Below are 21,344 nucleotides of genomic sequence, written 5' to 3' on the forward strand. Positions count from 1 at the left end.
GCTTAAAAAAAGCATCTCTCTCTCAAGCTCTACATCACCTTACCGACAGCACTATGGGATGAAAATGTTTTTTTGATGCAATGCATTCTGGGTAGCACTTACTCTCTCACCAGGTGGACCAGGTGGGCCATCATTGCCTGCTGTGCCCTGTGAGATAATAAGAGAGAACATAAGGACTGTTTCAAGGTGATGACTTACAAAAATAAACCATTTTAAGGTTAACGGTGTAAAGTAAGCTGTACCTTAGGGCCTGGTTTTCCTGTTGGACCTCTAGCACCACGACCCCCACGTGGACCCTAAATGTTCACCATAATATGAGTGAGTGATAGTGCAAATCTATCTGCACAATTAAGCTCAAAATGAATATTTATGCATAAAATAAAAATGGTAGGGGATTGGTTAAATGACTGAAGCATTGCATACCGTTGGACCTCTTTGTCCCCTTGGACCGGATTTTCCTGCCAAACCCTTTAAAAAGAAGATACATGAGTGTAGTAAATATTGAGGGTGAATCGAATAGCCGCACACAGCAAATCCAATTGCAGCAGTTGTTGAAGTTCTTTTTGCCAAGATGAAATGGCGGTGTGAGGAAAAACAAGCATTGGATACCTTCCCTTAGGATTTCTGGGTGCCACAGTGATATTTGTTTCAGATAATGTGTAGGTGTATTACAATCACACAAACCGCTGGGATTTTGTGTGAACTGTAAGAACCAAACACAGCTCACTTGAAATTTAATAACAAACTCACAAAGGCACACATATATGCACAGGTGCTCATATGTTGTAATGGAAAAAAGCAATCCTATCCGAGTAACATATGGGTTTGGGAAGCTGCATGAGGTGCCATAATAATTTATTTTTTGCTGAATGTCTAAACTGGATGAACAATTTAAGTGAACATGTGTTGTTGTTTTGTAGTTTCCATCTGTTGTGGGAAATGATCGAATTTCTGTCAACTATCAAGCATTGCTGTGGTATTTGTGCTACTGTTTGGATTTGTTTTGCCTCGGGACGGGTGACAAGGGGGTAAAGGGGGCACTAAATGTGTCTGTAGTAAATCTGTAGCAATTATAATTTTGTGCCCTTTGAATTAGTTTAATTAAGACCTACCTTTAGTTTAAAAAACAATTATCATCTATAATTGTATTAGTAAAGTTAAATATAAGCAAAAGACATTATAGATAAACATAAACACAACTGTGAATGTAAACATTAAAGGTAATATATATATATATAAAGATAAACATAAAGCAATAGTAAATGCAAAACCCACTTCACTTTCTGAACGTGAATAACTTTCCAGATGAGCCATCAATGCTGAATCGCCGTAAACTCAACCGTTTCTGCATCTTTTGTAGTGACATATTGATTTGCGTCCATGTTTTTGTACAAAGTCATCATACAAATCCTTTCATAAAAGGAATCAATCAGCCTCTTTCATGCGCTTGTTATAATGCCGCGCGCACTTTACACAAAGCGGCCTGGAAGAATCCATCTTACCCTGGCTCCTTTCTCTCCGTTGGCTCCTGGGAATCCGGGGAAACCGGTCGAACCCTGCGAATCAAAGGAAAAGACTTATGAGAGGAACGAAAGGCATGCAGGACCTGCATATTAATGAGCGACGAACTCAAACTCTCCTACCGATTCCGACGTTAAACGCCATTACAATCTGTTAGCTTTAGCGTCGTTGGCCTCGCTACACTTCCAGGGTTTTAAACAGCAGTGAGACTTTTTGTCCGTGTTGTTGGTGAGTGATTTTATTAGAACAATTTACATTCAGAAAGGTGTATGATATATCCCTACAGTATGACTCTCTATTTGCTTCTACCTTGTTTGTTTAGACGAACCGCTGGGAAAGGTTATGGAATTTTTTACAACATAAATAATACGGAAGACGGTATAATTAATGGAAGCAGATGACTCGAAACTCTCAAACATCAGATAAACAGGGATTAAGAGTCACTGGTGATGAGTCTTAATCGCTTCTCATGCTCACTTTCTGTTTTCTCTTTCTTTCTGAACGCAGTAAATTAAAAATAGCTTACCCGTATTCCTCAGTCCTGGCAGCAATATAAGCATTCGAGAAGGAAAATCAATACACTGTTTTACACATTCATTTTAAAGCCTCAGAGTCGGGCCTTGCAAAAATCAGGTTTGATTACCACAAAGGATGCTATGAAACTCTAAAGGTGAAATAGTGACGGATATGCAATGCCACGCGATAGTCTGAAGGCAGTTACCACTCAGACAGTGATGGCTAGTCCTCAAAAGTGCACTTCATGATAATTTGAGAGTTGGCAGGCTGTTCGAATCCATTCCTGACCGGCGCAGAGATGATGGCATGTCAAAGTGCTTGTAATCACATCACTTGTCTATCATTCATTAATTCCGTGAAATAGTACCCGGTTTATGGGATTGTAAATCTACCACAGAGTCAGCACATTTGTGAGAACTGGGCTTTGTTCCACCCAGTCCAAGAGTAGCTTAAAATGTAAAGTGTAAAATTACTGCCACACGAAATGGCACCTGTTTTCAAACAGGTTTTCTTTCAACACTTTGTCGTACGTGATTGGTCAGTAGTAGCCTGGTCCAACCAGACATTCATTTCATTTGTACAGAGAGTCTGGCCACGCTTCAATGCAAAGCGATACTTCCATTAATGAGGGTCCTCTGTTGAAGTTTAAAACTATTGGATCTGCCCAGAGTCACTCTGAATCTGCCATAACCAATCGCTAACGTTTGGTCGTGACGCATGTCACTCAGTCTGGCGCACGACCTCAACGTCATCATTCTTAGCCACCCCCCTCTGTTCGCTGATTGGACCTGCAGATTTTTGCCGGAGAAAACAAAACTCTACACAGCAGTCCCAGACGTTGTGCTGAAGTGAAATGAAAATTAAGCGGAAGCACGTAGGAGGGCGGAGCCAGGCTAGGTCAGTAGGTCAACCAATGCCACAAGGGCTCATTAGAATTACGTTCCTCTGCATACATTTCTACATAACATGAATTACGGTGAACATTATTGGCATACATTCTTCAGTTCATGCTTGTGTGACTGTGACAGATAAATGTCTGATATCTTTAACGTCTGGATCGAACGTGTTCGGCCGAAAAATTGTGACTTAGCAACTTAGAAAAGGGACAGCAATAAATAATCAAAATTAGGGCTGCTATTTAGGGGAAATATAGTGCGTACATTTTTTATGCATTTAATGCACCCGATTAACCCAGTGCTGCATAATCACAAATGTTTTATAATTTCTTTTGCTTTCAGACCTCGCCTATATAAATATTTAAGCACAAGCACAAAATAGATCTCAATGCAGTGCTCATATGCTCAAAGTTTTATGTGTGTTTGTGTGTGCAACTGCACTTGTCTAAAGCCAGTGCCCAGATATCCTCCAAGGCTTCAGACAGCGCACAAATGCTACCTGAGCATGGGCGTCGAAAATGTGGATGGGTTACCCCCCCCAAAAAAAAAAACATTAAAGTTGAAATGAACTCATTCCCCGCCAGCCTTTTTTAAAAATGTTGCCCGCATTTTTTTGTGATTTTCACAAAAGTTTCACAAAATGCCTTCTATAAATATATAAACATACAAATATATCAAATGAAAGAACAGACCCACTGCTTTCAAACAAATAAACAAACAAAACGGGAAAAAACTTCCATCCTATCTTCATTTGTTTTCTTTTTATAACCTCTTTATGGGTAGGTTTCTTCAGAAATACCAAATTTTGAGCAAAAATCTGAAAAAATGCATGTTTGTAAAAGATTTTTGTTAGAGATCAGATTCAGAATGAAGATCAAAACATACACAAGCAAGAAATAATTTAATTAATTTTAAACTCTAAGTTTTTTATAAATTGGGCAAAAGCGCCATCTAGTGAATAATAGCAGAACTACAGATTACCGTAAAAACTCGTCAGGAAAACATTTTCTCTTAATTGACAAGATAACTTGTCAATGGCGGGGGAAGAGTTTAAATAAAAAACTGTAATTTGTTTTGGAATATCGTGTTTTTTTTTTACAAATGACTTATCTGTGAGCTTCATTATTTTTTAAAAATTCACAATCTTTAATTAAAATGCAAATATCGATCCCTCTTTATGTCCGGTCATATGGTATGGCAGGTGGGCGGGGTCCGGGAAAAGATCGCAGCGATTAGCAATTAGCAACACAACCCAACTTTAAGCGATCCAATCAATTCTCAATGGACAAATTCAAGTCCAGCCCTACCTTTTATTAATTTCAAAAGCTGTTCAACTTGTATATACGTCACCACTGGAAAATTAGACAACCGCTACTTCCGTTTCATGGTGACTTTAACTGGAGTACATGCCATTTTCTTGCATTCTGGTGCCTTTTAATTAAACAATTGTTTTATAGCCTGAATGTTTTGTTTACCTTGGAGTGTCGTGTCGCGAGAGTATACTGGGGTGAAAGTAGTGAAAACACGAAATGGAGTTTAAAGGTGCCATAGAATGTAAAACTATATGTACCTAGGCATAGATGAATAATAAGAGTTCTGTACATGGTAATGACATATCATGAGCCTTAAACACAATTGATTCCTCCTTCTTATGTAAACATTGTGCATGCCAAACTAGCCAATCTCAACATAACACCGACTGTGACGTTACAGTTGAGATGTACGATCCAACATTAAATTACATATTAATTACAATGTTATTACAATGCTAAAAACAAAGTTGTGACTGATAAGTTAGCGCTATTTGTTAGTTAATGCTATATGGTAGCGTTTAGGCTGAAGTTCTATTGATGTTAAGCATTTGTTACGTTTTGTAGGTCCATACATTCCTCAAAATCTGTATCTTCATCTGATACAGGCTTTAAAATAAGGTATGCTTGCTTTGAGTACTACTAGCTACTGAGTGAGTGACTGAACAACTACTGAGTGACAGCCAATCAGAACAAAGCTCAACATTATTATTCATGACACTTTCAAATAAAGTAATAATAGACCATTTCATTCTGAGGGCAAATCCTAGGGTTGTAAATGGACATGTAAAAATGTTTCTGGATATTTTTTGTGCTTAATAAAGCCACATAACTTCTATGTAATTATCAATTTAACATATTATTTTAATGCATTCTTGGGCACATTTAAATTATAAGTGGAAGGGATTTGAGGAAGCAACAGTGCTGTAGGTAAATGCGAAACAGAAATAAATTTATTAGGGCATTTCTCAAGTGGAATGGATTTCATTGACAGCGCTCTGACAAGTGAACAGACATATGCGCTAAATTAGAGAAAAAGTGAGTGGGTCCAATATCATCGTCTTAAAAAAACATAACATATGTTTATATAACTTCAAATCACATAATTGTTTTACACTGTATGCAGTATTATTTTACATTTGATTATTTAATTCAATTTCTGTACTACCTTAAACAACAGTCCAACATAAAAAATATGAAAAGCACTGTTTATTTTATTCAATTTAAGAGTAATTTCTCCATTTACATGTCAATATTTATGTGAATAATTGGATTAATTATTTGGTATGTAATTAATTAGATAAAAAAATATATTGTTTGACCGCCCTTATCAAAATACATCTGCACGTTTTAGTCGGCTGTGTTTTATTAAAATTAAACCACAAGGATAACATAATTAGCTTATGCATGCGGCTCATTTGTGCGCATATGACTATAAATAAGTACCAAATTGCACAAATCTACTTAATAGAGACAAGCAAGTTTTAATTTGTGTATGTGTCTACTTTGTAACTTTTAAAAATCCAGCGTCAAAACAAACAGTGACAGTGACAGAGTTATCTCGTCAATCTGCAATACCGCTATTATCCACCAGGTGGCACTATTCCGCAACTTATAAAACCCGGAAGTATTGCCCTAGGGCAAACAGCTGTATGTCCGTGTATGTTTTAAAGATCGCTCTGCATCTGATCTCTACCTAGCCTAGAAATCTAGACGCACCCTAGCGGCCGCAAAATATATTTGCTGCCAGGGTTTAGTCTAGGCACTCACAATACACTTAACAGCTCCAAAAACCAAAATTTGGTCAGGCCAATCACATCGTGTGTAGCGTCTGTGGGGCGGGCTTAACATGATGACGACAGAGCTGCCTGCGACGGTTCCTACTTGAAAACAAAGAATGGCTGCTGCTGGCGAACAGCTTTCTTTTGAAGCGGCTTTGGCCGCGACTCTGGAGGACTTAGACTTATGTTTTTCTTTGAGTGAAGAGCAAATAACCCTACTGAAGTCATTTTTAAGCAAGAAAGATGTGTTTGGAGTTTTGCCGACTGGTTACGGTAAAAGTTTGATATACCAATTAGCTCCACTGGTGGGGAAACGCAGGGGACTCATACGTCACCTTCTTCGTTGCTCTGATTGGTCATAGCGCTATCCTATTGCGTGCAGAGGCATTTTGAGGGACAACCTTATATCCCGCCCCTTGCATTGAGCCGTTTGTGTGAAGAGTTGCCAGACCTTACATCTTGATGTAGGTCTGGCTAACCAGGCTAATCTCTACCAAAATTCCTTCACAAAAATGGAATTATCTCAGCTTTTTGCTCAAAATTTGGTGTTTTTGATGAAACCTACACATATTTGAGAGGTGATAAAAACAGAACACATGAAGGTAGGATGAAACAGATTTTTTTGTTTGAAAGCAGAGGGTCTGTTCTTTTAATGCATTTATTGTATGTTTATATATTTAAAAAGGAGCATTTTCTGGAAGGCATTAAACTTTTGTGAAAATCATGAAAAATGCTGGCGGGGAAAGAGTTAAACATTTTGAGTTTAAAATTCATTCGCACGTGAAAGCCGGGCATGAAATTCTAGTCATTTCAGACATTCACGTGGAAATTCGCGTCATGGGAGGGGCTTCTGTGACTCCGCTCGCTTCCTGTAATCACGTCACTACTAGAGCAAGCTCCTGATTGGTTAATGTGGTGCGAATATCCGCCAAAGTTCTGATTTTTCAACTCTATCGCAGGATGCCTATTTGCATCTTTGCATTGACTTAAGATGTAAATCACTTGCGCTTGCCGCCTCTTCCGCGTCTGGTGTGAACGCACAGTTAGACTGTGTTGAAAGAATGGGTTAATTATAGCAGACTATTCGCATGAAAATTATACACATCATTATGTAAAGCTGACATCTCATTGGAAGCTTGGCGACTTCCGGCGACCGTTGCTGACTGGATGGGGTGTGTCCAACAAAGTTAAGAAAAGTTTAACTTTTGACTACCAGTGGAGTTCACATCATCCGTCTCTTGTTTAGTTACTGGAATGGACAGTACTCATTTGCTTATGACAACCAGATGTATACACGCCTCCTAATGACATCATTGAGACGGGTGACACACAGTGAGAAAGTTAATGGTGGTCTGAATGAGTGGTAAGGTATTTGGTAGATGCGTATATATATACATTAAACTAAAAAAAAATGCTCAGATGTTTCAACCAATATTTGGTCAACCCATATTTTACCCAGACATGGGTTAAAGCAAACCCTGCATTTTTAAAAGTTTAATGCTACATTAAATTTGATCAATGCATGACCGGTTGAGTCAATCCTTTGACCGGTCGAGCCACAGGGAAACACACTGACATACAGAAATACACAATGTCTTGTACAAGATTTAGCAGGTTTACCAACAAATGCCCAGCTGAACTCCCCTAGGTGCCCTAAAACAGCCCAAACTAAGTAAACTGTGCTTCTGTAACACAGTCAGAGGGTCTCCAGATCTCCAAGGCCACATCAGGGTCTGGTTCGGGGCCGAATTAAATCAGACTGGCTGCTGCTGTTGTCGCTAAAAGCCGCTGAGGTCTAACGCAGGCATCTGTACTCAGATATGTTCTTGTAGCTTGCGTGACCAGCATCCCCAACAGCGAGGGAAACAATCTTGGCATGCATTGTCCATAATAAAAAAAGGCCTTTCTCAGTGCTCAATGCATAATTCATTCTCAGGAGGGCATTAGTTCATGCTAATGAGAGAAGTTGTTGTCTAGCTCATAAGGGAACGAATCATGATGTAGGTACAGGTGTCGTGTTTAATATGAGCGCATACCTTTGGCCCTTGACGTCCCGGATAGCCAGGTAATCCCGGAACACCAAGTTTGCCCTGTTGGGAAAAAGGCCAAGGATGTATTTGAACAAAGAAATCTTGTGTGATTTTAACACAAAGTACACATCTCAGCTTTAGTAAACTGTAGAAATGTACCTTTTCTCCTGCAGGGCCCACGGGACCAATTTCACCATTGGGGCCCGCACGACCCTTCGGGCCCTCTGGTCCATCCTCACCTCTGGGACCAGCCAATCCGAGCTCACCCTGAACACACACACACACAAATCAGGCAATTAGAGCTGCCCGCTATTATCTATGCAGTAAAATTTACATGGGCAGGATGCCAAAGTGGCTGAATGTTGTTTATTTACCCTGTCGCCTTTGAGACCCATATCTCCCTTGAAACCTGGAAAACCGTCTTCACCCTGAAAAGCAGAATGAGAGAAAACGGTTTAATTAACCGAGACTTCAGGGAAATCTTGTAGAAGTGATGAAGCTGTAGTTTATGCATATAGATAAAGAAACTTGGTCATTGCTTAAAGTTGTACCACACTTCCCCCTGGTGGCAATAATGTAGTACTGCAGTGCAGTTTAGTAAACCCCATCTAGTCTCCAAGTAACTATATTGTATTTTAATTTTCTTGCATGTGTTTGTGTGCATAATGGCATTTGTGCCACACTTCACAGTAATGCTTTATGTGGCTTTGGGCACTGCTAGACCTCTCACCCTTGGCATAATGGCACTTAAGCATCAAATCCGCTGAATTTCATTTTCAAGCCATTTCTATTAAGAATCCCACTGATTAGTTTCAACATTTGTTAATGGGTTGTTGAAGGCTGCACAAGAGAGCATTGCACGGATTTGGACGTAATCAAAGGATACGGAGTGATTTTAAGTACATAACAAGTGTTATGATCATTCAGCCTATCTGCATGATTAAACAGCACTTGATATGATGTGAATTTGTGGACACTTTCAGTGCTCATTGTGCCATTAAAGTTACGTGACACTAATAACATCTACAGTAGCTGATGGATTCAGCATGAATATATATATACGCACCTTCTCTCCTTTGCCTCCCTTTAGACCGCGAACGCCATCCGCACCCTGTAAAACGAAAGGTATGTGATCAAACAATTTTACTTTACACCAGCACTCTTCTAAATTCAACACGCAAAGTGTTTTACCTTCACACCGCGAGGGCCAGGATAGCCGATGGGCCCTTGGGGACCAGGTTGGCCCTGAGAATGACAACAGAGGAGTATGTATTGCGAAACCAAAATATGTGCGACTAAATTAACTTAAAAATAGTGTTTAAAGTACAATTTGAGACTTAACCTGATATTGACATAAATAAGAAAATATTAAAATGCTGTAAGCTTACCAAAGCACCTTTCTCTCCAGGTGGACCCTCCTTTCCAGGATGTCCCTATAGAAAGAAAGTAGATATTTATTGTGTGAGTAACACATGTGTGTGTGTATAGCTGTAGTGTTTGCTTTTTTTAATTTTAAAACATTATTTTATTGGTGCTTTCTATTTGATGAGACTTTAAATGAATGAGAGATCAACCTGCATCAACCACAAAAGCATCAAATCACATTTTTTGTTTTAGCAAAAAAAAAGGTGGACAATTGCTATTTATTTTTTACTTGTTTTTATGTTTTATCATTATTTAAAATGCTAACATACATAAAAAAGCCAAGCTAATATAAAAAAATGTAATGCCCGCGGGCACCATGTTGCTCTATACCAGTGGTTCCCAAACTTTTTCAGCGTGCGGCCCCCCTTGTGTACAGTGCATTTTTATGACAAAAACAGTTTTAAAATTTAATATTTTAATTAAACAAAACATATAAAAGTATACCTAGTAGTGCTGTTGGTTGGTTGGCTTATTATTTTTTAGGTTTAATTACACAGAATTCATGATAAATGGATGTATTTTATAAAATGTCATAAAACTGGGCCCCCCCTGGCACCATCTCGCGGCCCCCAGTTTGAAAACCACTGCTCTATACTACACAGAGCTATACTATCATTGTTAGCATTCAAAATATGCATGAAGGTAAAAATCTGGTTAAGGTTCCTGTAAAAGTAAATTTCCAGGGTGGCAATCCAATGTGAAAAGATCATAATACTATATGGGTCATTCTACAAAAAAGGTGGAAATGCTTGTCCCTTGCTTTTGCAGACCCCTTAATCATTTAATTTGACCCAATAATCCCATAATGATATATATTTAATACATATAAACTGTCCTTAACATGATGAGAGAGTTTATTTATTTACATTTCTTTTTTTTCTTTTTTTAAACTTTTTTTAAATGTCTGGTCCTGAAAATTGCCCTGTCCCTTTGATCATACATGGAAGTTGAACTGTGAACTTATTATTTAAAACCATGTTTTTTATAAAACAAATCTAATTTACATTTTCCTTTAACCCTGTATGAATTTACTACAAAACTGAAATGGTTAAAATACACTATTAATATGAATAATATCAAATAAATAGTTGTCCCCAAAATTTATGTCATTGGTGTTACCATACCCAAAGCACTTTTATTTTGAAACAATTCATCAGCTCTTTGAAGTTTTTCATGGGTCAAGAGGTCAGTGAAAGAAGTGCAGTGGAGGAAGGCAAAAGGTTTTTGAGATGTCTTACCTAATTTGTCTAAAATATCATGATATATCTAAGAATTTTGAGGTAAGATTTTTTGGATGTCATTAGTGTTACTCTTTTTTATAGCTAAGATCTTTACATAAAAATACATTATACTGAATAAGTATGTGATTGTTACATCTCTGATGAAATAGCACATGGCTAATGGCCATTTTGTTAAAATATTATTTTTTTCCCGTAAATTGTCATTGGTGTTACCATCATTAGTGTTACTTCTCTAATGAGTACTTCCTAAGCACTATTCCTTTAACTGACCAACATAAAAGCATAAAAACACATGGAACATTTTATGAAAGTTTGTAAGTTTTATCATATTCATTATCTATTATTATATTCCCATTTTGTCATTGGTGTTATATTGTGTCATTGGTGTTAAACCAAGTTTTGGTGTTATGAATGTATTTTCTTGTACTTTCTAGTAATATTTTGTTGTTGATATGGGATGTAAGACATTGTTGATATTTCAGTCTTTGCATCAAAGCCTTTTTGGTTGAATATTTTTGTTTTTGTTGGTTTTAAAGAAAAAAGTCAATCTGAGAATCAAATAATTTCATACAATGTTGGGTAAAGATGAAGAATGTAATTAAACAAATATTAATAATCAATTATTTTTCTTTCTGTTATCATTCCTCTACTCAACCTTTAACTAAATACACAAGCTGTAATAAGAAAAAATATTTAGTATCAACATTAATGTTGTTTAAATCACATGACAAATAAATGACTCATGGATTCTTTATTAAAATGTATTAAAAAGTTAAAAATAGATTAAGCTCCCCGTTTTGCGGATTCATAGATTTCACAAGTCAATTAATGCTATTAAAGAAGTTTTGGGTATGCTGAAAGAAGTTCATTTAAGCAAATTTCCATCACCCGAATTCCACCTTTTCTGTAGAATGACCCATATATTGTTTAAAAGTGAGATCCTATACTTACAGGAGGTCCATCAGCGCCAGGCAATCCAGGCAATCCGGACCTTCCATGAGGACCCTGCATAGAGAAATGATGCAAAGCACTGAATCCCAAATCATATCTTTTATGAAAAGCAATATACACTGTAAAATTACATAATTTTACAATTATTTTAGTTTAATAAAGCCCCTTATTGTTATTAATCAGTATAGAAACACCTGACATGTTGTATAATAATAAATCTATGAAGACATTTATTGACACGCTTACTTTTTCTCCTGGTGGCCCGATGGGACCCTGCGGACCTGGAAGACCCTGTACAACAAAACAAAAACAGACAGAAAAGCTCAAGCTTTGTTGCCATGGAAACCGGGTGGGGAGATACAGGGGTTTATTGTGGTAAAGAGCTGCCCCTTACTGACGACGTATGCCAAATAATGGACTTATTGTACCGCGACCCACTGTGTATGCACAGTGTGTGTGCGCATGTGTGTCTATTGGCAGGATCACCAGTGTTTGCATAGCGTGTTTGAGTGTGTGTGCAAACACATATGTTTACCGTGTGTGTATTTACAGCGGCTGATCTACTGTATTTGTGTATATAACAGTGTGCATGTTTGTATCTGTGTGTGTATGTTAGCTCTGGGGAAATCTGAGATGACTGATCTGTCCACTGCTGGTGGGACTTTATGAATGAGACGCTTTCTGTGGTCCAGCAGAGACTTACAAAAATATTTTATTGCATCGACTGAGCCTCAATGAGGGAGCCATTTGAAAACAAGCATTAAAAAATAAATCTGTCCGGATAATAACTCATTCTAGCTCTTATTTAATTTGCCAAAATCAATGCACAATTACAAAGAAAAACAGGTCTGGGACAATAATAAAAAAAAATCATCGGCATAAATCCTTGTTTTATTATACACACTGTGAAGGGAGACATAGAGTGAATGGAAGAAATTACAATAAATGGATGGCAATAGGACCATTTGATACAAAGATCACGATAATGAACATAATTAGTTAAAGTCATATTAACTCAAGTTTGAACTCTCTACGTCTAAGATGTGTTTGTACTCACTTGTGTTCCTGGGATTCCCTGTTGTCCCGGAGGGCCTGGTTCTCCCTGGGGTCCCTATATAACAGAGAGATGGGATGCGTCACAATGCTAGAATGTACAACAAATGTTTAACACATCTGAGATCTACACAGGTTCATTTAAAAAAAATTTTTCTTCTGTTAAATTATCTGTAAGAACATGAATGACATCTTTATCAGTATTGAGAAGCAATTAACCCTTAAATCTCACAGTGTTCTGGTTTGGCCAAGTGCACAAACCATTAGGCTAAACATAGAGATAACTATGCTGCTTTATTTTATCTCCGGGAATACTTAAGCTGTGTTAATCACATCTCTTACCATGTTTCCTTTGGGACCTTGTGGACCATCAACACCAGCAATTCCCTGCAGAAATCAATGGTGAGAGATTAACAGAAAGCCATCAACGTCCGCAAAATGATATAGAAAACCACTTCCAGGCTGCCCGGGTGGCCCAGGAGGACCTCTAGGACCAAGCAGACCTCTGGGGCCCTGTGAAGATACAGAAGAAGGTTCAGATTACAGAGTGCAATATTTTCAGGTGCATCATAAATAGGCTATAGAGGTCTTCTGCCCCCTGGTGGCAAATTGGAAATAAAAGCACTGCTAAATTACAATGAAGTGTACACTTACACTCTCACCAGCCAGACCTCTTGGTCCAATTTCTCCATCTTCTCCCTGGAAAAAAACACACAGTTTTTTTATAACTAAAGCAACAAATGTTTTTGAGGGCACTTCTAGTGTTTTAGGGAAGCACTTACCCTTGGTCCATCTTCTCCAGGAGATCCTGCGGGTCCAGGAGGACCATTCTCACCCTGTTAGAGATAGAAAAGAAGTGTAACTGTTAGCAATAGGGGGTCTTTTTGGAGCCTGTCAAGAGGAATGGACAAAAAAACGGTCCCGAACTGTCACTGCACTGCAAAAAAAATATTTTCAAGAATAACTTTTCTTAGTATTTTTTTGTTTTCAGCAAAAATATCAAAAAATCCCAAATTAAGATGCTTTTTCTTGATGAGCAAAACGACCCAAGAAAATAAGTCTAGTTTTTAGACCAAACATATCAAATTTAAGTGATTTTGTGCATAAAACAAGCAAAAAAATCTGCCAATGGGGTAAGCAAATTTTTCTTGAATTTAGTGTTTCAAAAAAATAAAATAATTTTTTTTTGCAGTGTGGAGCAGTGCCCTTTAAAAATGTACATATTTGGAAATGTGTACTTTTTGAAAGGGTACGGCAGTGACAGCTAGAGACCATTTTATCTGTGCACGTTTGACCATATATCCATTCCTCCGATTTTTCTTCAAAATCAATGCAGGAAATGTGAAAAACAAGTGCAAGCTGTGTTTGCACAAAATGTATTATATATTTTGTATTACACTATCTAAAGAGTCTGGTGCATGTTTAACATCCTTGTTGTCTTGTGCCCTCATTATTTTTGTTGCTAACAAAACATGGTGGCTTGTTTTTGTGCATTCTAGACAAATGTATGTACTTTAATTATGGTAAATGATTATGACCTTTCCCAAGATAAACATGGCATTTGACGATAAAGGATTTGCATGTAGATGATGAAGAACCCAGAATTACGATGACAGTAAGTGCACAAAGACAAACTGTAACCCAGTAAAGTTATGACATTAAACAGGAATAATTTAATCTTTGACCAACAGTATTTCAACACAGTATGTTGACATTTTTGTGATTCAGCTACATGTGAGACTACGTATTGCTTTGTATCAAGTAATGATTGATCAGGACCTGAAGCAAAAGTCGGACAAATTTCTTCATCTATTACTCATGAACCCATTTATGACAATCCTGTTCATTTACTTTGACCAATTTCTGCCACAAAGACAAAGTTTTGAAGGGTTCCCCTGGGTATTGTGTGTGTGCCTTGACTACCCGTACTTACCCGATGTCCCTTCTCACCAGGTAGGCCAGGAAGCCCGTCAAAACCTCTGTCACCCTGTGAACCAGATAAAACATTTGTTTATCTCAAAATATGTGTAAGATATAGACTGATGGGTGTAAGGTTGTTTATTTATTATAACTGTTAGATTTGACAAAAATGTAGTTGTTTTTTTGCACCTTGGCTCCCGACTCTCCAGGCATTCCCCGAGACCCGTCAGCTCCAGCACGCCCCTGTCACAAACACATCAAAGATGATATAACAGTTAGAAACCACTTACTAACCAGACACAGGGAATTCTTAATCCTAAATTAAAAAAATAAAGGTCCTAAATTATCCAAGGACGAAAAAGTATAAATTTGGCTTATGTAGCTTAAATGGTAGAGCATTGCATTAGGAGCTTAAAAGCTCATGGGTTTGATTCCCAGAGTTCACACATTGTTAAAGGAAAACACCACCATTTTTTAATATTTTACTATGTTCTTACCTCAACTTAGACGAATTAATACATGCTTATCTTTTTTCAATGCGTGCACTTTTGATCTTTGTACGGCGCCTCGTGAGTGTGTTGGCATTTATCCTGGGCCCATTCATTCCTATGGCTCCAAACAGGGATAAATTTAGGAGCCACAAAACACTTCCATGTTTTCCCTATTTAAAGACTGTTACATGAATAGTAAGTATGGGTGCACAAAATAAAAAATTTTGTTTGGAGCCATAGAAATGAATGGGGCTAGGCTAAGTGCTGGCACATTTACGAGGCGCTGTACAAAGTAAAAGGTGCACGCATTGGAAAAGATAGGTATGTATTGGTTCATCTAAGTTGAGGTAAGAACATAGTAAAATATTGAAAAATGGTGGTGTTTTCCCTTTAATCTCAAAGATTTCACAGGGTGTTACAAATAAGTAGGTCGACAGTTTTAGTAATGTGTCTTATTTTCAACAATAATTTAAAAAAAAACTTGATTTGGTGTTTATTTATAAAAGGAAAAAATACCCTCTTGCCAGGTTTGCCCATTTGTCCTGGTGGGCCTTGCATACCCCTTGGACCCTGTTGGATAGATATATAATTATGTAGGTATGTAAATTATTACATGTATGTCTGTAAAATGTAAAAAATAAACAATTTAACCCTTTCAACAATCTTACCTGAGGACCAGGATCTCCACTCTCTCCCTTCAGTCCAGGAGGTCCTGGAAGACCCTGAGGACAAACATCAGACATCATCAGATCCACCCAACATGTTTGTATTATAACATGACCATTCAGTACAGTATATTACATTTCTGCATTGAATGCATACAAACAGCAGGTGGCAATCTTTCTCAGCAAATACAGCTCCTTACAGAGATTTCTTACAGAGTTCTGAAGAAACATTGTAGTTATTTTGGAGGATTGTCAATGTATTTTTAGCATCTGCATATGATGACTGAATGATGGGCAAAGTCAGACATATAATATTTTTTCGCTGATTTAAAAGAAAATTTAAGAGTAGGCTAAGTTTGTGTCTATTCCTTAAATGCACCCTACATTAAAAAAAAACTGGGAATAATTTGGAATTGTAAGTAATGTCTGCTTTGAAATTACACATCTACGGATTCACAACCATCCTTCAAACAGTTTTTTCTTTGAGATAAATATTATAATTTAAAAGATCTCAGCCTGATTTATGTTTAGTCTATCATGCGTGTTAGTCCTGGTTTGACTACCTGTGTTGTTTCTTGTCTAAAACATTCATTTTTTTGCTATCTCTGCTATTAGTTTGTCGTATCTGAGCTGGAAAATTTCCTGCCTGAAGTGGTTTAGACTTGAGTCGACTGGCTGATCGTGTATCAACAGGTCTTGTTGAAACCAGCTAACAGTCAAAGGTCTTCTGCTTAATGGAGCACAAACTGAGCACTTGGTGTCTCCACACAAGACTTTTTTGAGGTACAAGACCTCAATATTTGTGTTACACTCAAATTTGATATATAGTTTCAGTGCATTATGTTGAATTGGTGTACTAAACTGGATCAAGTTTAGGGAATGTGGAGCGGCCGAGACCCTTTCAGAGGTCACGGGGTAACTGAAACTCACCACCGGGCCTGATCTTCCTGTGAGACCCATAGGACCTGATGGACCTCTCATGGCGAGCTGTGGACACAGACCAAAGAATCAGAAAACATCCTAAATCATACATTTTCGGTGATAACAGTCAGACACCTAATGTCTTTATGAGAAGCAAGAGGAGGTGGGGAAGTGTGCACATTTGTCAAAGACAGATATTAGCGCTCACATTAATGTGCAACACCTGTCGCCCCTCTGCGGGTCGTGAACCTTGCAAGTATTTTTAACCGTCGTGAGTCAAAAGACATTCTGCAGCTCCGTTTCACTCTTGTTTTAGCGCAAACAAGGCCGGACTAAATCTCTCCCCCGGCCCTTTGACCTTCCACCCCTCCTTTTTCCTACAAACAGTAAAGAGTTGCCCACCTCCCCCCTCGGCAAACAGCTGGGTAAAATAGTGGAGCCATTTGCTTGCTTTGCCTATGTTGTGTACTCACCCGGGCTTGTGAGAGTATCGCCTGAGCCTGGGCTTCTTGAGCGGACACCACTGGACCTTTCTCACTGTCTCCACCGAAACGGAACTGCACGACACAAGCATGACATTCAGCATCGCCTTTAACACTACTGTACTGTACTGCACTTTATGTACATTGTGATAGCACCATGAAGGTGATGGGTTCGATTCCCAGGGAACAGACATACTGAAAAATGCATCAATTTATATACTACAGTCACTACATCCCATCACCATAGTAATATAAGGCACAGTACGGTGCATTAACCATATTAATATTAAACTACTACACAGCTTATCTATTTATAAACATTGCTGTGCTTATGTCTCTTGTAGTACTTCTATGCAATGTGAAACTACTGTGCATGTAAATATATAGATGGTTTAGGGGTCTTACTGGCAACATCAGCATTGTACCAGGGGGGCCTGGAATACCATCCGCTCCGGGAAGACCAGCACGACCGGGAGGACCCTTGGGAAGAGAGATAAATTATATAATTCAGTAACTTGACACTTGACAACACCCAGGTACGAGAATTGAGAGCAATGAGAGAGGGAGGGAGATCAAAGGATGGCAGAGACTTTAGGAGAGAGAGAGAGAGAGAGAGAAGTAGAGAGAGAGAGAGAGAGAGAGAGAGAGAGACATAGAGGCCATTTTTATAGTAAAATATTACTTTTGTGTTTAAATTATTTGAGCTAAAGAGGAATGTAAACACTAAACTGCAAAAAATTATTTTCAAGACAATAAGTCTAGTTTTTAGAACAAAAATATCACATTTAAGTGATTTTGTGCATAAAACAAGCAAAAAAATCTTGAACGTTTTTCTTAAACACTAAATTCAAGAATAAATCAAGAAAGAGTTTTATGCATGAAATCACTTAAATGTGATATTTTTGGTCTAAAAACTAGACTTTTTTCTTGGGTAATTTTGCTCATCAAGAAAAAGCATCTTAATTTAGGAAATTTTATATATTTTTACTAAAAAAATAGACAAAAATACTGAGAATTTTTTTTTCTTGAAAATCATTTTTTGCAATGTGGGCAAAAATATCAGATTTCACTGATGTTGTGCATAAAACAAGCAAAAAAAAAAAAAAAAATGCCAATGGGTTAAGCAAAATTTTCTAGAATTTTTCTTGAATTAAGTGTTTAAGAAAATGTTCAAGATTTTTTTGCTTACCCCATTGTCAGATTTTTTTGCTTGTTTTATGCACAAACTCACTTAAATTTGATATATTTGGTCGAAAAACTAGAATTATTTTCTTGGGTGGTTTTGCTCATCAAGAAATAGCATCTTAATTTAATTTTTTTTAGATATTTTTACTGAAAACAAGACAAAAATACAGACAAAAAGATTTTTTTCTTTAAAATCATTTTTTTGCAGTGCATTATACTGCAAAAACGAACTTTCTTACTTAACATTTTTGTGTTGCTTTCAGTACAAATATCTGAAAATTCTTAAATTTAGATGTATTTTCATGATGATCAAAATGAACTAATAAAAATAGTCTATAGTTTTTAGACAAAAACATACAATTAATGTGAGTGTGCTTAAAACAAGCTAAACAAATCTTGAATAAAGTGTTTAAGAAAAAAGTTCAAGATTTATTTTTTTATCCTAATGGCAGATTTTTTTGTCTTATTTACCCACAAATTCACTTAAATTTGATATTTATTGTCTAAAAAGTAGACTTATTTATTTTCTTAGGTCATTTTGGTCATCAAGAAAATACATCTTGATTTAAATTTTAATTTTTTTTTAAATATTTGTACTGAAAAAACAAAAACAAGAAAGTCATTTTTTGCAGTGTAGTCACTGTAAGTGACACTACAAATGTTTATTTTAAAGTTTATCCTATTCAAGTGTTAGAGGAAATAGGAAGATCTTATTACCTAGAAAAGTGCAACCGTGTATTTTATTGAAATTAATATTTGCTATAGCATTTCTGCAAGCTGTAGTTTAACTTTTTAAACTATTACTAAGCTCTTATTCTTACTATTTAAATAGCATTATCATTATATCAGATTTACTGATGAGGATATTGTGCAGCAGCATGTCTGTTAGTTTTATCAGTATCATCCTTGTGTGTGTGTGTTTACAAAGACATGCCATATTCACAATATAAACCTAATATCAGAGTGCCAGACAGACTTTGGAGTGGGTGTGAGATTTTTTAATGATAATTATCCTCAAACAGTTCGAGACAGTGGATGTGTTTTGCCTACACAAACAGATTCGGGGTGCCTGTGAATTGTTTGCTTGAATTTAATTACTAAAAAATAGCCACTCATTGTGATGCACTCAATATATTATATATTTCCAATTTTTGACAGATAGAAAGTTTCATCATTGTGTGATTTAAAATAAAACATCTTAGGTCCGTTTTACATTCGAATGTCAAGAGGAAAGAGTGTAAATGGAGCCCTGGGGTCAGGACTCGGCCATGACCCTGTTCAGAATAAATTAGCATTATTTATTTGTTGCTGACATGTCTTTATGACTTTTTGCAGCTGACAAACACAAGACATCTTTTCTAAATCCATTTTGTGTTTATGTTTACTGTACATCACATGACTGTTTGAACTTTAGATCTTATCTCTCTTAGCCATGCAGTCTAAAAAAATATTGGTGGTAAATAGCACTAAAAGCTTGAAATCATAGGGGAACTATTTTTAGTGCTATATACTGTACCATCTATAAAGCACCTAAGAAGAACCATCCGGGGGTGATAAAGCACCACCATAGCACCAGATATGGTTCTATAATAGCACAATATGGTTCTACACAGAGTACCTGTATATAGGTGCTATACAGCACTTAAAATGGTTCCCCTATGATTACGAGCCAGTGAATCACTTTTAGTGCTATTTAGCACTGTTTGTGGCTATAATGTGAATAATTTTTTAATAAAAACAAATAATCTTGCAAAACATGAAACTTTCATGAGCCCAGATGGGACCATGGAATGATCTCAGTAATCGTTTCTCACCCTGTCACCTGGATCTCCACCAGGGCCAGGGGGACCTTGCAAACCTGGAGGACCAGGTAGTCCCTAAAAACAAAGAAAATCAAATGAAGTTAAAGACAAATCAGAATACAATGATAGCTCAAATGTTGGTCACATAAGTAGAAAAATGCAAGATGCAACTGATGTAAGTGAGAAATGTACTGGTAGGTAACTTACGGTAGGGCCAGGTGGTCCAGCGGGCCCCTCAATAAGCATTCCCTATAAAAAACCATAACAGTATGTTAAAATGGATTACATATAAAAAAAAATCCGTAGAAATTGCAGCTGGGTTGCCGGTAATTTGCCGTGGATTTGAATTTGTGTTATTTGCTGGCAACATTTTGTTCAAGGTTAAATGAACATTGAACATTTGCAGGTCTTTGTCTTTGCAGAGTAGAACTAAAGGACAGCATCAAGCAGAACATTTTGGGAAACAAAATCTGAAGCAAAAAACAGAAAAAGGTTGATGATGATGATTTCTGGTTCCCAGAATGCTTTGCATGAGGCTGTTGTTGTATGGTTTTATTCTGTAATGATAGAGACTTTTTAATGTTAAGAATTTATTTAACTTTGAGCAAACTCTTGCCAGTGAGGAACATACATTTGGATCTGCGGTGAGTTGCCGGCAACCCAGCTGCAATAACATTGTAATTTCTGCGGAGTTTTTTTTACAGTGTAGGGTACTACAATAAACCTTCCCTTAAAGCAAACAAACATGAACTAAAAGTTAAAGCTGTCCGATTTAAACTTTACAAGGTATTTAATCTTAAAGGGGACATGTCACAAGAATTTTTTAAAGATGTAAAATAAATCTTTGGTGTCCCCAGATGACATATAAGCTCAAAATACCATATACATTATTATAGCATGTTAAAATTGCCACTTTTGTAGGTGTATGCAAAAATGTGCCGTTTTGGGTGTGTCCTTTAAAATGCAAACGAGCCTTATGACATCATAAGGAGAGCCAAATTTCAATGACCCAATTTTTCGCATCCTTGCAGAGAATGGTTTACTATAACTAAGTTACTGGGTTGTTCTTTTTCACATTTTCTAGTTTGATAGCCTTGGGGACCCAATTATAGCACTTAAACATGGAAAAAGTCAGATTTTCATGATATGTCCCC

At 37.1% G+C, this 21,344-nt stretch overlaps 1 protein-coding gene across 1 annotated transcript in view; it reads right to left on the reverse strand.

Annotated features, from left to right (window-relative positions):
• Positions 1-21,344, reverse strand: part of col11a1a (collagen, type XI, alpha 1a) — a 93,966-nt gene that overhangs the window by 41,233 nt on the left and 31,389 nt on the right. The window contains 25 exon segments of the mRNA XM_073863787.1: positions 103-147; positions 243-296; positions 424-468; positions 1,503-1,556; positions 8,061-8,114; positions 8,214-8,321; positions 8,429-8,482; positions 9,121-9,165; positions 9,246-9,299; positions 9,443-9,487; positions 11,672-11,725; positions 11,918-11,962; positions 12,729-12,782; positions 13,067-13,237; positions 13,379-13,423; positions 13,507-13,560; positions 14,658-14,711; positions 14,834-14,887; positions 15,652-15,705; positions 15,804-15,857; positions 16,731-16,787; positions 17,195-17,278; positions 17,609-17,683; positions 20,203-20,265; positions 20,398-20,439. Of these exon segments, the coding sequence (XP_073719888.1) occupies positions 103-147; positions 243-296; positions 424-468; positions 1,503-1,556; positions 8,061-8,114; positions 8,214-8,321; positions 8,429-8,482; positions 9,121-9,165; positions 9,246-9,299; positions 9,443-9,487; positions 11,672-11,725; positions 11,918-11,962; positions 12,729-12,782; positions 13,067-13,237; positions 13,379-13,423; positions 13,507-13,560; positions 14,658-14,711; positions 14,834-14,887; positions 15,652-15,705; positions 15,804-15,857; positions 16,731-16,787; positions 17,195-17,278; positions 17,609-17,683; positions 20,203-20,265; positions 20,398-20,439 (1,518 nt within the window).

This window comes from Misgurnus anguillicaudatus, chromosome 25, assembly GCF_027580225.2.
Source record: "Misgurnus anguillicaudatus chromosome 25, ASM2758022v2, whole genome shotgun sequence".
Taxonomy (NCBI): domain Eukaryota; kingdom Metazoa; phylum Chordata; class Actinopteri; order Cypriniformes; family Cobitidae; genus Misgurnus; species Misgurnus anguillicaudatus.